The sequence below is a fragment of the Gadus chalcogrammus genome, unplaced genomic scaffold (genome assembly GCF_026213295.1).
Source record: "Gadus chalcogrammus isolate NIFS_2021 unplaced genomic scaffold, NIFS_Gcha_1.0 GACHA040, whole genome shotgun sequence".
Taxonomy (NCBI): Eukaryota; Metazoa; Chordata; class Actinopteri; order Gadiformes; family Gadidae; genus Gadus; species Gadus chalcogrammus.
Window position 1 is genome coordinate 1 of NW_026613475.1, and position 16295 is coordinate 16295.

General features: G+C 52.7%; 1 protein-coding gene across 1 annotated transcript; it reads left to right on the top strand.

The window, feature by feature from the left end:
- Nucleotides 1-2812: 2812 nt before the first annotated feature.
- Nucleotides 2813-14398, top strand: wipi2 (WD repeat domain, phosphoinositide interacting 2). Its single transcript, XM_056584952.1, has 12 exons — nt 2813-3064; nt 4042-4124; nt 5464-5633; nt 6292-6388; nt 6856-6953; nt 7165-7257; nt 7513-7583; nt 7711-7824; nt 11790-11954; nt 12159-12266; nt 13906-14003; nt 14084-14398. The coding sequence occupies exons 1-12, from the start codon at nt 2991-2993 to the stop codon at nt 14194-14196; spliced, it is 1284 nt and encodes a 427-aa protein (XP_056440927.1). The 5' UTR covers nt 2813-2990; the 3' UTR covers nt 14197-14398.
- Nucleotides 14399-16295: the final 1897 nt, after the last annotated feature.

Sequence of the window (16295 nt, forward strand, 5' to 3'; positions counted from 1 at the left end):
AAAGAGTGACAAAGTTCAAGGTACTATTCTGAATCACACAGCAGAGTAAGATAATATAACTCGCACACCCGTATACACACACACACGCACGCACACACGCACGCACGCACGCACGCACGCACACACACACGCACACACGCACACACACACACACACACACACACACACACACACACACACACACACACACACACACACACACACACACAAACTAATCTCTAACATCCGTTAATGTGGCCGCCAGTACATACTTCGCATGGCTGCACACTAACCGCTAACACACAACTCGCTCGGGGAGCCACACCGTAAATACTCCAAACTGCATTGTGTACCTTCGCAGAGGTGTCTTCTTCAGATCCATGTCGGAAGCACGCGGGCGCATTATTAACTGCGCATCCTCGGAGCTCCCCGGTCCGGGGGTCCCGGTCCAGTCCGGTGCTACCGAACACAAGCCCTGTCCGGCGGAGGCATCGAGCGGCGCCGAGCAGCAAAAACAGCACGGCGAGGTCCGGTGGAGTGAAGGATTGAGGCTGGAGGGAAGGCACAACAAACCGCCTTAAGAGGGGAGGAGGGAAAACAAGAACAGACAACTTCTGGACAAAAGATGGAGTGAGACGCGTGGAGCCGGCTGGGATAAAAACTTGTTCGCCAGTTCAAAGATGTTTTGCAGTCAGCTCAGCTGGACTGTAACCCCTCCCTCCACTGGCACGCTCTCCCCCTCTCTCTCTCTCCCCATCCCCCCCCCCCCCCCCCCCCCCCTCTCTCTCTCTCTCTCTCTCTCTCTCTCTCTCTCTCTCTCTCTCTCTCTCTCTCTCTCTCTCTCTCTCTCTCTCTCTCTCTCTCTCTCCCTCCATTGCTACTTTATTGCTCCTCACTTTTCATGCTCCGTAGGAATTGTAATTCTAAATATTTAAAATTACAATTATGAACCCCTTTTAGCGTTCCACAATAAACGATGACCAGAAGTAACAGTTCACAGAGCTTTTATGTCAAACTGTTGGAAAGCGACCAAAACACACAAGAAATTGACATTCGGTGCATTGGTCACAAAAAGTCATCCAAGTTGTAGTAATACATGTCGTGGTTTGGTCTGTCAGTGAATCTGTCTGTCTGCAAAAAATCATGTAAGCATTGTCACTTTCCATTAACCGTACATCCTGAATGTGTACGTGACAAATAAAGTTCTTGAATAGCGAATTCTTGCAGAACCCTGAAAGACGAGTTGCCTGATGTCTGCTGGGATGCCCAGGGTTTCATTGCCCCCTAGTGGTGCTACTGATTTTTACATCGACATTATTGATAGATATTGAGAAAGAAAGGTAGCCTAGAAATAAGAGTAATGGTGTGTTCCTGAATCCTCGAACGCCAGACTTCCGAGTCGAAAGTCGAAGATCTCCCAGCTTTCTTGCGGCATTTCTCGGAGGCACGCCCCCTTTTTGTCTTCATCTTTCAAAAATCTGAGAGTAGACCGAGAGCAGTGATGATGCTCTCAACAAAATGGCTGCGCCCATGAAGAGATTTTTTTTTTTGTATTTGTATTTGTATTTGCGCGCAGTCAATCAGCACCCTGTAACACTTTCACCCCTTTCACCGTACAATTTAATCCCTTTTAGCAAGTTCAGCCCTTTTTAGTTATTGTACCAATGAGAAGGCAGACAATACATCTGTTATATTAACTAAACTTCAAATTTCAGTTCAGTTCATCTTTAAAGGCTGTAGAGAAAATAAAATGAGAAAGACTACCCTCCTCGTATGTGACGTCACGCTCACGTGGGCAAGACCGACAATCTGCCCATCGGTATAACTGAAAATCTACAAATGCCCCGACATATAATGTTTTTCAACTCTTTCGATGCTGTTATCTTCCCCTTCGAGAAAAGCGGTGAAGTGGAGCAGAGAGATTTGGATTAATGGAAAGTTGGAGAGTGGATGTAAAAGCTATAGAGGACATTAGTTCAACATGTTGAAAAGCAGTTGATATAGAATACATGAAAAATAAATAAAAGTACAAATATATGATATGGCACAAGACAAGCAGGGCTTTTTAGTAATGTTGGTAGTATAAAAGCTAGGAATACATAATGTTGAATGAATACGTAACTGGAATACGAGATTGAATTCACATGTATTAAATACGAGTATTGTTATTGCGCGGTGACTGCAGTCAGCAACGAAGGAAGTGTCGATGACAACGCTATACGCTATAGGAAACACTATACATACACACACGCACGCACGCACGCACACACACACACACACACACACACACACACACACACACACACACACACACACACACACACACACACACACACACACACACACAGACTATATGAAACAACTGTATTAACAGTGACAAAGGTTATAAGATTCAAGAAACGCGCTTAACTAATTGGTTGAATACATGAGGAGGAGTTCCTTCACTCAGTAACAAAAATAATGTATAGTCTTGTACTTTTGCCTTCACTTACGTTTTCCAAATAACTTTTGCCCGAATATTTTTTTATGGTCATGACTACCTTTACGGATGACTGGCTTGGTTCCAGGCTTAAAACTCTTTATATAACAATTGTACGAAAAGTTAAAGGAGAAAATGAATGGGATATTTACTTCAGAACCAGATCTGTTAAAAAAAAAGGGTTTGGTCACTGTTACATTATATTACGGTTTTGATCCGGCAAGATTAACTAAACATTTTGGACGAGGTGTGGTAGCGTCGTTTGTTTATTTTTGATATTGTTTTTATTGATTTTTTGGGTCTTCATTTATTGCGTGTCTGGCCGTTTAAGATACGCCACGCGTCAAAAAAAAAAGAATGAGCATGCGCGTAGAGGAAGCGCAACAGCGTCTGTAAAAAACAACAACAATCAGCGGCAGGACAAGGCGAGAAGACAAGGCAATGGCGACGTGAACCTCTCTGCCCACAGCACATCTCCGGCCTCCACAGCGGCTCTTCCTCCGGAGCGTTAGATATAGATGGTGCCGGGCTCATGAACCTGGCCAGTCAAAGCGGGGATGCTGGCGGAAGCCAGCTCCTGTTCGCCAACTTTAACCAGGACAACACGTAAGGACGGGCCGGAGAACAGGCAGGGGCCCGGGGACCAGGCGGGGGACCGGGGACCAGGGACAAGGCATGGGGGCCGGGGACCAGGCGAGGGACCAGAGACCAGCAGGGGGGCCGGGGACCAGGCAGGTGGGCCAGGGACCAGGCAGGTGGGCCAGGGACAAGGCAGGGGCCCTTGGACCAGGCAGGGGTTCATCGGCCCGTCGGTAGCACGTCCACCACCCAGTTGTGTGTGTTTGACAGGTTTGACGCGAAGTGCTTGATGATGAGAGCCCTTGGTTTGATAATGACGTCCGCCGCACATGAAGCCCGTTGGGCGCCGTGAGGCGGACTGTTGTGCGGTCCGGGTGTATCATGGCTAGCTGCGGAGCTAGCGGTGGCTACAGGCTCTAGTGTGCTCAGACCCAGCCGCTTTAGCACACATATTTCAGCTAGTGGGTGAACTAGAAAAGGGGAACCGACGGACAAAGAGGTGGTTAAACACGACTGTAGGATAGCAATACCTCCTTATATATCCCCTTAAAGCCTGAAAGGTAGGCGTGCGTCAGCTCCTCTACGACACGTTTCTAGGAGACGCTCATTTTGTGATTGCACTATTAGTGTGCGACTCTCTGAGTGTTTGAGATGAGGAGGACCGTGTGTGTTTGTGATGAGGCGGACCGTGTGTGTGTTTGTGATGAGGCGGACCGTGTGTGTTTGTGATGAGGCGGACCGTGTGTGTGTTTGTGATGAGGCGGACCGTGTGACGCCGGACGTCTCCCGTGTGTCCGCTGACGGAAGCTCTATTTTGTGGCTCGATCACAGCTGACAAAGCGCTGGTTGATGACAATGGCTGTCATTATGAAACCGTTATTACAACTCAATGTAAATGTACTTATTGAGATGAACCGAGTGATCGTTTTTTTAGTACTTGTTTGTATTGTGTTGTTTCGCACATTTCGTGCCAGATAACATCAGTGTATGTTTGCTTTCTTTAGGTCCTTGGCTGTTGGCACGAAATCAGGATACAAGTTTTTCTCTCTGTCATCTGTGGACAAACTGGAGCAAATCTATGAGTGTAGTAAGTATCCTACAAAATACCCGCACTGTATCCCCTGTGTGTCCGTATTTTTTTCGTCTGTTGTATGAACTCAGTTTTGACCCGGAGCCAGTGCCAGATGTTGACTATAGTCCGTAGAGACCCTAGAACTATAGATCTATGCATCATAGAGCTGAGACTTTGTTGCCTATTCTCCAACTGAAGACACAATCAATGCAGCATTAGTGCAATGGACGTTCTGAAATATTAATAAAGTCAATATAAACAAAACAATGCATCAAGGTTCTCCCTCGGTATCTACGCCGCTATGCAGAACTTAAGCAAGTTGTCCGGTACAACTCTTTTGGTGACCTTTCTCCAAACATTTGATGGGCAGTATTAGGGCCGTCTGCTGTTAAGATTACACAGAATCACTGAGTAATGATGAAGCCGCCCGCTCACACCCGGCGCTCCGTGTAGCAGGTGGCGTCTCTTCGTGCACAGCGATGCTGGACGGTTGGTTGGAAGTTTCCCAATCGCTCAAATCTACCCTGCATGTTAAGAATGACTCAGAGGGTGGAGGGTGGGGGCCCTGGAGGGTGGGGGCCGGGGGCCCTGGAGTCTGGGGGCCCTGGAGGCTGGGGGCCCAGCAGGGTGGGGGCCCAGGAGGCTGGGGGCCCTGGAGGGTGGGGGCCCTGGAGGGTGGGGGCCCAGGTGGGTGGGGGCCCAGGTGGGTGGGGGCTGGGGGCCCTGGAGGGTGGGGGCCCTGGAGGGTGGGGGCCCAGGTGGGTGGGGGCTGGGGGCCCTGGAGGGTGGGGGCCCTGGAGGGTGGGGGCCCTGGAGGCTGGGGGCCCAGGAGGGTGGGGGCCCTGGAGGGTGGGGGCCCTGGAGGCTGGGGGCCCTGGAGGGTGGGGGCCCAGGTGGGTGGGGGCTGGGGGCCCTGGAGGGTGGGGGCCCTGGAGGGTGGGGGCCCTGGAGGCTGGGGGCTGGGGGCCCAGGAGGGTGGGGGCCCTGGAGGGTGGGGGCCCTGGAGGCTGGGGGCCCTGGAGGGTGGAGGCCGGGGGCCCTGGAGTCTGGGGGCCCTGGAGGCTGGGGGCCCAGCAGGGTGGGGGCCCAGGAGGCTGGGGGCCCAGCAGGGTGGGGGCCCAGGAGGCTGGGGGCCCTGGAGGGTGGGGGCCCTGGAGGGTGGGGGCCCTGGAGGATGGGGGCCCTGGAGGGTGCTACTTATTTTGATGTTTATCTCTGGCCTGAGCGGAGCAACTGTAACAAATGGTTTCCTCTGATAAATCAATGAATCGTCTGAGAGAACGGACGCAGGGCGCTAATACAGCACAACAACACAACTGTGTGTGTGTGCGTGTGCGTGTGCGTGTGCGTGTAGCGGACACAGAGGACGTGTGTATCGTGGAGCGGCTCTTCTCCAGCAGCCTGGTGGCCATCGTGAGCCTGAAGGCGCCCAGGAAGCTCAAAGTGTGTCACTTCAAGAAGGGCACCGAGATCTGCAACTACTCCTACTCCAACACCATCCTGGCCGTCAAGCTCAACCGACAGGTGGGCGGGGGGTCTATGCTGATGGTCTAGGGTCTAGGGGGGGGGGTCTATGATGATGGTCTAGGGGGGGGGGGGGTCTATGCTGATGGTCTAGGGTCTAGGGGGGGGGGGATCTATGCTGATGGTCTAGGGGGGGGGGTCTATGCTGATGGTCTAGGGGGGGGTCTATGCTGATGGTCTAGGGGGGGGGGATCTATGCTGATGGTCTAGGGGGGGGGGCTATGCTGAAGGTCTAGGGGGGGGGGTCTATGCTGATGGTCTAGGGGGGGGGGTCTATGCTGATGGTCTAGGGGGGGTCGATGCTGATGGTCTAGGGGGGGGGTCTATGCTGATGGTCTAGGGGGGGGGGTCTATGCTGATGGTCTAGGGGGGGGGGTCTATGCTGATAGTCTAGGGGGGTCTATGCTGATGGTCTAGGGGGGGGGGTCTATGCTGATGGTCTAGGGGGGTCTATGCTGATGGTCTAGGGGGGGGTCTATGCTGATGGTCTAGGGGGGGGTCTAAGTCTATGCTGATGGTCTAGGGGGGGTCTATGCTGAAGGTCTAGGGGGGTATATGCTGATGGTCTAGGGGGGGGGTCTATGCTGATGGTCTAGGGGGGTCTATCTCCTGAGTGTGTTGTCACATGACCACTTGTGTAACCTCTTGAACCGTGCAGCGGCTGATCGTCTGCCTGGAGGAGTCCCTCTACATCCACAACATCCGAGACATGAAGGTCCTGCACACCATCAGAGAGACCCCCCCCAACCCCTCAGGTGAGCCCCGCCCACCCCCTCAGGTGAGCCCCGCACACCCCCTCAGGTGAGCCCCGCCCACCCCCTCAGGTGAGCCCCGCCCACCCCCTCAGGTGAGCCCCGCACACCCCCTCAGGTGAGCCCCGCCCACCCCCTCAGGTGAGCCCCGCCCACCCCCTCAGGTGAGCCCCGCCCACCCCCTCAGGTGAGCCCCGCCCACCCCCTCAGGTGAGCCCCGCCCACCCCCTCAGGTGAGACCCGCCCACCCCCTCAGGTGAGCCCCGCCCACCCCCTCAGGTCAGCCCCGCCCACCCCCTCAGGTGAGCCCCGCCCCCCCCCTCAGGTGAGCCCCGCCCCCCCACCCCCTCAGGTGAGCCCCGCCCCCCACCCCCTCAGGTGAGCCCCGCCCATGTTTCCATGTGCGTGTGTTCTGCCAGGGCGTTGATGTGTGTGTGTGTGTGTGTGTGTGTGCGCGTGTTGTTTTGCAGGCCTGTGTGCTCTGTCGATCAGCAACGATAACTGCTACCTGGCCTATCCCGGCAGCGCCACCATCGGGGAGGTTCAGGTGTTCGACACCGTCAACCTGGTAGGTAGTAGGTCCTCTATCCCTAGAGTCCTTATAGAGGACCTATTATACTACTTTTCTGGTCTTAATTTCTTATTAATGACTCTCTCCTCGCTCCTCGCTCCTCTCTCCTCCTCTCCTCGCTCCTCGCTCCTCTCTCCTCCTCTCCTCTCTTCTCCTCTCTCCTCGCTCCTCTCTCCTCTCTCCTCTCTCCTCTCTCCTCTTCCCTCAGCGTGCGGCAAACATGATCCCGGCCCACGACAGCCCCCTGGCCGCCTTGGCCTTCGACGCCAGCGGCACCAAGCTGGCCACTGCCTCGGAGAAGGTAGCCCCCCCACCTCCTCACTGTGGACCCCCCCCCCCGTACCCCACCTCCTCACTGTGGACCCCCCCCCCCCCGTACCCCACCTCCTCACTGTGGACCCCCTCCCCCCCGTACCCCACCTCCTCACTGTGGACCCCCCCCGTACCCCACCTCCTCACTGTGGACCCCCCCCCGTACCCCACCTCCTCACTGTGGACCCCCGTACCCCACCTCCTCACTGTTGGCCCTGGCTGACCTCTGACCTCTGACCTGCAGGGCACCGTGATCCGGGTCTACTCCATCCCCGAGGGACAGAAGCTCTTTGAGTTCCGGCGAGGAGTCAAAAGGTACGAGGCCCCTGGACCCCCCCCCCGCCCCCCGGGTGGTTCTGACGGGCCGACACCCTGAGGCTCACTGTGTGTGTGTGTGTGTGTGTGTGTGTGTGTGTGTGTGTGTGTGTGTGCGCCCCCCCAGGTGTGTGACCATCTGCTCGCTGGCCTTCTCCATGGAGGGGCTCTACCTGTCCGCCTCCAGCAACACTGAGACCGTCCACATCTTCAAGCTGGAGACGCAGAAGGAGAAATACGTGTACGTAACCTTTGACCCTTCAGGCCTTCCACAGGGGCCAGGGGCTTGGCTACAGGGGCCAGGGGCTTGGCTACAGGGGCCAGGGGCGTGGCTACAGGGGCCAGGGGCGTGGCTACAGGGGCCAGGGGCGTGGCTACAGGGGCCAGGGGCGTGGCTACAGGGGCCCAGGCCGCCGCCCCTCGGCCATCATTGGCTAAAGTCCCCTCTGACCGTGTGGGTCTTTTTAACTACTGCTCTGCTGTAAGTGTAAAGATCTCCTTAACACATCAGGATGACCTGGTTAGAGCCAGTATAAAGCTAGTAGTATAGCCAGTATACAGCTAGTAGTATAGCCAGTATACAGCTAGTAGTATAGCCAGTATACAACTAGTAGTATAGCCAGTAGTATAGCCAGTATACAGCTAGTAGTATAGCCAGTAGTATAGCCAGTATACAGCTAGTAGTATAGCCAGTAGTATAGCCAGTATACAGCCAGTAGTATAGCCAGTATACAGCTAGTAGTATAGCCAGTGTACAACTAGTAGTATAGCCAGTAGTATAGCCAGTATACAGCTAGTATATAGTTAGTGTACAGCTGGTATAGTATACAGCTAGTTTACAACTGGTATATAACTTGTATACAGCTGCTGGTATATAACTAGTATACAGCTGGTATATAACTAGTATACAGCTGCTAGTATATAACTAGTATACAGCTGCTAGTATATAACTGGTATACAGCTGCTAGTATATAACTAGTATACAGCTGCTGGTATATAACTAGTATACAGCTGATGTATAACTAGTCTATAACTAGCATACAGCTGGTGTATAACTAGTCTATAACTAGCATACAGCTGATGTATAACTAGTCTATAACTAGCATACAGCTGGTGTATAACTAGTCTATAACTAGCATACAGCTGGTGTATAACTAGTCTATAACTAGCATACAGCTGGTGTATAACTAGTCTATAACTAGCATACAGCTGGTGTATAACTAGTCTATAACTAGCATACAACTGGTGTATAACTAGTCTATAACTAGCATACAACTGGTGTATAACTAGTCTATAACTAGCATACAGCTGGTACCGCCCCCCGGTGGGGCAGGGCTCCTGCTGGACCCTTCAGCTGCTCTGGGTGATAGTGCTGGTTAGTGCTGGTTAGAGGACTGGTAGCCGTAGCAGTTAGCTGCCCTTCCACGCTGTAGATGATCTCAGCTGATAGCTCACTGCTCTGCCCTGGGCCGTCCTGTAGGGGGCGTGTAACCCACTGTGTTGTGTAGCGTCGGTATTAGTGTTGTTCAGTCTGTTGTGTGTTGTGTAGCGTCGGTATTAGTGTTGTTCAGTCTGTATTAGTGTTGTTCAGTCTGTTGTGTGTTGTTCAGTCTGTTGTGTGTTGTTCAGTCTGTATTAGTGTTGTTCAGTCTGTTGTGGGTTGTTCAGTCTGTGTTAGTGTTGTTCAGTCTGTGTTAGTGTTGTTCAGTCTGTGTTAGTGTTGTTCAGTCTGTATTAGTGTTGTTCAGTCTGTATTAGTGTTGTTCAGTCTGTTGTGTGTTGTTCAGTCTGTTGTTCAGTCTGTTGTGTGTTGTTCAGTCTGTTGTGTGTTGTTCAGTGTGTTGTTCAGTCTGTATTAGTGTTGTTCAGTCTGTTGTATGTTGTTCAGTCTGTTGTGTGTTGTTCAGTCTGTTGTGTGTTGTTCAGTCTGTTGTGTGTTGTGTTGTTCAGTCTGTTGTGTGTTGTGTTGTTCAGTCTGTTGTGTGTTGTTCAGTCTGTTGTGTGTTGTTCAGTCTGTATTTGTGTTGTTCAGTCTGTATTAGTGTTGTTCTGTATGTGTGTTGTTCAGTCTGTATGTGTGTTGTTCAGTCTGTATTAGTGTTGTTCAGTCTGTATTAGTGTTGTTCAGTCTGTATTAGTGTTGTTCAGTCTGTATTAGTGTTGTTCAGTCTGTTGTGTGTTGTTCAGTCTGTATTAGTGTTGTTCAGTCTGTGTTAGTGTTGTTCAGTCTGTATTAGTGTTGTTCAGTCTGTATTAGTGTTGTTCAGTCTGTTGTGTGTTGTTCAGTGTGTTGTTCAGTCTGTTGTGTGTTGTTCAGTCTGTGTTGTGTTGTTCAGTCTGTTGTGTGTTGTTCAGTCTGTTGTTCAGTCTGTTGTTCAGTCTGTTGTGTGTTGTTCAGTCTGTTGTTCAGTCTGTTGTGTGTTGTTCAGTCTGTTGTGTGTTGTTCAGTCTGTTGTGTGTTGTTCAGTCTGTGTGTGGTGTTCAGTCTGTGTGTGTTGTTCAGTCTGTTGTGTTGTGTTGTTCAGTCTGTGTGTGGTGTTCAGTCTGTTGTCTGTTGTGTTGTTCAGTCTGTGTGTGTTGTGTTGTTCAGTCTGTTGTGTGTTGTTCAGTCTGTTGTGCGTTGTTCAGTCTGTGTTGTGTTGTTCAGTCTGTTGTGTGTTGTTCAGTCTGTTGTTCAGTCTGTTGTTCAGTCTGTTGTGTGTTGTTCAGTCTGTTGTTCAGTCTGTGTGTGGTGTTCAGTCTGTTGTCTGTTGTGTTGTTCAGTCTGTGTGTGTTGTGTTGTTCAGTCTGTTGTGTGTTGTTCAGTCTGTTGTGTGTTGTTCAGTCTGTGTTGTGTTGTTCAGTCTGTTGTGTGTTGTTCAGTCTGTTGTTCAGTCTGTTGTTCAGTCTGTTGTGTGTTGTTCAGTCTGTTGTTCAGTCTGTTGTGTGTTGTTCAGTCTGTTGTGTGTTGTTCAGTCTGTTGTGTGTTGTTCAGTCTGTGTGTGGTGTTCAGTCTGTGTGTGTTGTTCAGTCTGTTGTGTTGTGTTGTTCAGTCTGTGTGTGGTGTTCAGTCTGTTGTCTGTTGTGTTGTTCAGTCTGTGTGTGTTGTGTTGTTCAGTCTGTTGTGTGTTGTTCAGTCTGTTGTGCGTTGTGTTGTTCAGTCTGTTGTGCGTTGTGTTGTTCAGTCTGTTGTGTGGTGTTCAGTCTGTTGTGTGTTGTTCAGTCTGTTGTGTGTTGTGTTGTTCAGTCTGTTGTGTGTTGTGTTGTTCAGTCTGTTGTGTGTTGTTCAGTCTGTTGTGTGTTGTTCAGTCTGTATTTGTGTTGTTCAGTCTGTATTAGTGTTGTTCTGTATGTGTGTTGTTCAGTCTGTATGTGTGTTGTTCAGTCTGTATTAGTGTTGTTCAGTCTGTATTAGTGTTGTTCAGTCTGTATTAGTGTTGTTCAGTCTGTATTAGTGTTGTTCAGTCTGTTGTGTGTTGTTCAGTCTGTATTAGTGTTGTTCAGTCTGTATTAGTGTTGTTCAGTCTGTGTTAGTGTTGTTCAGTCTGTATTAGTGTTGTTCAGTCTGTATTAGTGTTGTTCAGTCTGTTGTGTGTTGTTCAGTCTGTTGTGTGTTGTTCAGTCTGTGTTGTGTTGTTCAGTCTGTTGTGTGTTGTTCAGTCTGTTGTTCAGTCTGTTGTTCAGTCTGTTGTGTGTTGTTCAGTCTGTTGTTCAGTCTGTTGTGTGTTGTTCAGTCTGTTGTGTGTTGTTCAGTCTGTTGTGTGTTGTTCAGTCTGTGTGTGGTGTTCAGTCTGTGTGTGTTGTTCAGTCTGTTGTGTTGTGTTGTTCAGTCTGTGTGTGGTGTTCAGTCTGTTGTCTGTTGTGTTGTTCAGTCTGTGTGTGTTGTGTTGTTCAGTCTGTTGTGTGTTGTTCAGTCTGTTGTGCGTTGTGTTGTTCAGTCTGTTGTGCGTTGTGTTGTTCAGTCTGTGTGTGGTGTTCAGTCTGTTGTCTGTTGTGTTGTTCAGTCTGTGTGTTGTGTTGTTCAGTCTGTTGTGTGTTGTTCAGTCTGTGTGTGTTGTGTTGTTCAGTCTGTTGTGTGTTGTTCAGTCTGTTGTGCGTTGTGTTGTTCAGTCTGTTGTGTGTTGTGTTGTTCAGTCCGTTGTATTGTCTGTGAACCACGTCTTTGTTTGGGACAGAGACAGTAGAATGTGATCCTAACAGCGTCCCCCCCCCCCCCCCCTCCCCCAGGCCAGCGGAGGAGCCCACCACCTGGGGGGGCTACCTGGGCAAGGTGCTGATGGCCTCCACCACCTACCTGCCCGCCCAGGTGACGGAGATGTTCACCCAGGGCCGAGCCTTCGCCACCGTGAGGCTGCCCTTCTCCGGACACAAGAACATCTGCGCCCTGGCCGTGTGAGTGCGCACACACACACACACACACACACACACACACACACACACACACACACACACACACACACACACACACACACACACACACACACAGACGCACATGCACATGCACACGCACACGCACACAGACGCACACGCGGTGCCGTCCAGAGCCCTGACTGTGTGTGTGTGTGTGCGTGTGCGTCTGACTGTGTGTGTCCGTAGCATCCAGAAGATCCCGCGGCTGTTGGTGGCGGCGGCGGACGGCTACCTTTACCTCTACAACCTGGACCCCCAGGAAGGGGGGGAGTGCACCCTGATGAAGCAGCACCGGTAACACACACACAGACACACACACACACCCCTACCTGTACCTCTACAACCTGGACCCCCAGGAAGGGGGGGAGTGCACCCTGATGAAGCAGCACCGGTAACACACACACAGACACACACACACACCCCTACCTGTACCTCTACAACCTGGACCCCCAGGAAGGGGGGGAGTGCACCCTGATGAAGCAGCACCGGTAACACACACACAGACACACACACACACCCCTACCTGTACCTCTACAACCTGGACCCCCAGGAAGGGGGGGAGTGCACCCTGATGAAGCAGCACCGGTAACACACACACAGACACACACAGACACACACACACACCCCTACCTGTACCTCTACAACCTGGACCCCCAGGAAGGGGGGGAGTGCACCCTGATGAAGCAGCACCGGTAACACACACACAGACACACACACACACCCCTACCTGTACCTCTACAACCTGGACCCCCAGGAAGGGGGGGAGTGCACCCTGATGAAGCAGCACCGGTAACACACACACAGACACACACAGACACACACAGACACAGACAGACACAGACAGACACAGACAGACACAGACAGACAGACAGACACACACACACACCCCTACAGACACACACACACACACCCCTACAGACACACACACACACACACCCCTACAGACACACACACACACACCCCTACAGACAGTGACCCGCTGCCCTCACCCCCTCTGTCTGTCTGTCTGGTGGGGGGCGTTACCATCAGGGTCTGACCCGCTGCCCTCACCCCCTCTGTCTGGCGGGGGGCGTTACCATCAGGGTCTGACCCGCTGCCCTCACCCCCTCTGTCTGTCTGTCTGGCGGGGGGCGTTACCATCAGGGTCTGACCCGCTGCCCTCACCCCCTCTGTCTGGCGGGGGGCGTTACCATCAGGGTCTGACCCGCTGCCCTCACCCCCTCTGTCTGTCTGGCGGGGGGCGTTACCATCAGGGTCTGACCCGCTGCCCTCACCCCCTCTGTCTGTCTGTCTGGTGGGGGGCGTTACCATCAGGGTCTGACCCGCTGCCCTCACCCCCTCTGTCTGTCTGGCGGGGGGCGTTACCATCAGGGTCTGACCCGCTGCCCTCACCCCCTCTGTCTGTCTGTCTGTCTGGCGGGGGGCGTTACCATCAGGGTCTGACCCGCTGCCCTCACCCCCTCTGTCTGGTGGGGGGCGTTACCATCAGGGTCTGACCCGCTGCCCTCACCCCCTCTGTCTGTCTGGCGGGGGGGCGTTACCATCAGGGTCTGACCCGCTGCCCTCACCCCCTCTGTCTGTCTGGCGGGGGGCGTTACCATCAGGGTCTGACCCGCTGCCCTCACCCCCTCTGTCTGTCTGGCGGGGGGCGTTACCATCAGGGTCTGACCCGCTGCCCTCACCCCCTCTGTCTGTCTGGCGGGGGGCGTTACCATCAGGGTCTGACCCGCTGCCCTCACCCCCTCTGTCTGTCTGGCGGGGGGCGTTACCATCAGGGTCTGACCCGCTGCCCTCACCCCCTCTGTCTGTCTGTCTGGCGGGGGGCGTTACCATCAGGGTCTGACCCGCTGCCCTCACCCCCTCTGTCTGTCTGTCTGGCGGGGGGCGTTACCATCAGGGTCTGACCCGCTGTTCTCACCCCCTCTGGTTTCAGTCTAGACGGCAGTACTGAGCCATCCAATGAGATCCTGGAGCAGGGGTCACATGACCGGCCTCTGGCGTGCCAGACCTACAGCGGGGCGGTCTCTAAAGGTAACCACACCCACACCTGGGACAAGGCCCGCCGCCACAGTACCGTCTCCATCCCTTGACCCTGAACTCTGGTTTCCAAGGTTACTGCGATGAGCCGGGCGCGGTCGGAGGGGCGGGGCTGGACGACGACCTCAACGACCTGCGATTGGACGAGGAGAACGAGCAGCCGCCGCTGATCCTGGAGACGGACTGAGCGGCGGCCGCAGCCACCAATCAGAGGGCTCTCTCTGAGCGGCGGCCGCAGCCACCAATCAGAGGGCTCCCTCTGGTGCTGCCGCGAACACATGGACTCACGGGGGGGGGTCCGGTCACAGCCCTCCTGGGAGGGGGGGGCATCTCAACACCATGCATTCAAGAGGCTGTAATCCCATCCCCCCCCCTGCCACATCCATGTCCCCCCCCCCCCCCTCAGGGTCGCCTGCGCAGGTGACCCTGAAGCTTTGCATGTACATGTGCCAACCGCTGCTGGTCCTCCAGGGAGCGACCCCCCCCCCCCCAGTGGGGAGCGACCCCCCCCCCTCTCAGACGCGTCACATGTTCCCCGTCCCGGATGAGCGTCCAAGTGCCTCTGCCCTGTTGCCATGGTTTCACTGATTTGAGGGAGGGGCTGTTCCCCCCGCCCATTGGCTAAAATAAACGCTGTTTTTTTTCTCCTGTTTTTAATCCTAACGAGCGTTTTGTTTTTAGAGCGGTCGGGCAAACCCTCCCCCCCTCCTCCCCCCTAGAAGTGTGTGTGTGTGTGTGTGTGTGTGTGTGTGTGTGTGTGTGTGTGTGTGTGTGTGTCTTCAGCATGTACATTAGCAAAACATCTAGGAAACTCATTAATACATTTCACTCGTTCATAACGGATCCCCCCCCCCTCCCGGGAGCTGCATTCTCATTGGTCAATGCTGACCGTGCCCATCGTTTTTCTTAATGACCATAACCAACTGTTAACCAATCATATGTCACGCATTAGCAGAAGAGAAGCAGAGGAAACCTGCATGGAGGACGGTCAGGTGGGGGTGACGGTCAGGTGGGGGTGATGGTCAGGTGGGGGTGATGGTGAGGTGGGGGAAGCTGGCCAATGAGGGCGGAGAACAGCGGCAGCAGAGAGAGCAGAGAGCTCCTCCCCTCCGCCCTGAAGGGGTTCACCTCCCAGATGCATTCTGGGACATCAAGTGCAGTTTTCTTTTGCCTGTGCTTTGAGGGAAACGCACAGTCGTCATGGGGGCCAGAAGGTTCCAGAACCTTCCTATGAAGCTCCTGGTCATGTGTGGGGGGTGGAGTCTTAGGAGGAGGAGCAGCGGACTGGAGAAGTGATGTTTTCTAATGATTTTGTACAAAACAATGTGAAATGTCCATCCAAAAGTATAAAGGAAAATAAAATCCAAATCCATGTGGACTGTGGCCTCTGAGTCGTTTGTGTTCTGCTCGTATTGACAAGTTCCCCCTGATGCCGTCCCGCTGCTCCCTGTACGCAGAGTACCGGGGGGGGGTACTTGGTGCCCTGCGTCTAAAAAACAAAAGAAATTATTGCATTATTGAATTACAAAAATATATAAATTAGTTATGAAGAGGCCCACCGTTGTTTTTTCTTAATTATATAACCAATCACTCCGGGCCGGCAATCGGCGCCCCCCCCCAAATCGGTAGTCCTGTCCAGGTCAAAATTTAATGTCGAGTCGCGTAGGGCACCGAAACGGCCAGCGCCGGCCCTGATGAGAGATGAGGAATCTGTATGCACAACGCCCTACGTAGGACGGGTTGAGACTCCGATTCAAACCAACCAGGAGCTTCAACTGTACGCATTGTTTAGGAACGCTCAGCAGGAAAACAACCACACACACAGATGTAGATCTCATGGTTAAAATTGTCATGAATACAACATTTTATCTTCTGCATTCCCACTTTATTCAGCTTTTAATGATTCCGGTATATTTTCATTTTGTGAGATTAGTTTGTCTTGTGAAGATTTAATAAACTATCATTGCTCACCTTTATTCTTCACCCTTATACTTGTCTTATCATCTTTCGAATCCATCTGAATTATTCAGTGTAAAATAAACTCAGGTAGCGTTCTGTATAATTGGCCATCCCTAAAGTGCAGCGTGTGGGTTATAGTGGCCCCCAGTGGTGAGGCTGCAGATTGCAATCAACTGAATTCAAACTGCTCCTTTTAATTGGGCCTCTCTTGGGCTCCGTGTGCGTGGGCGTTGTGTGTGCTCGTGTGTGTGTGCTCGTGTGTGCCTGGAGGTATTATTAAATACTAAGTCTGTCTCCATAATGGGAATTCTCTAAGTAGCTGTGAAC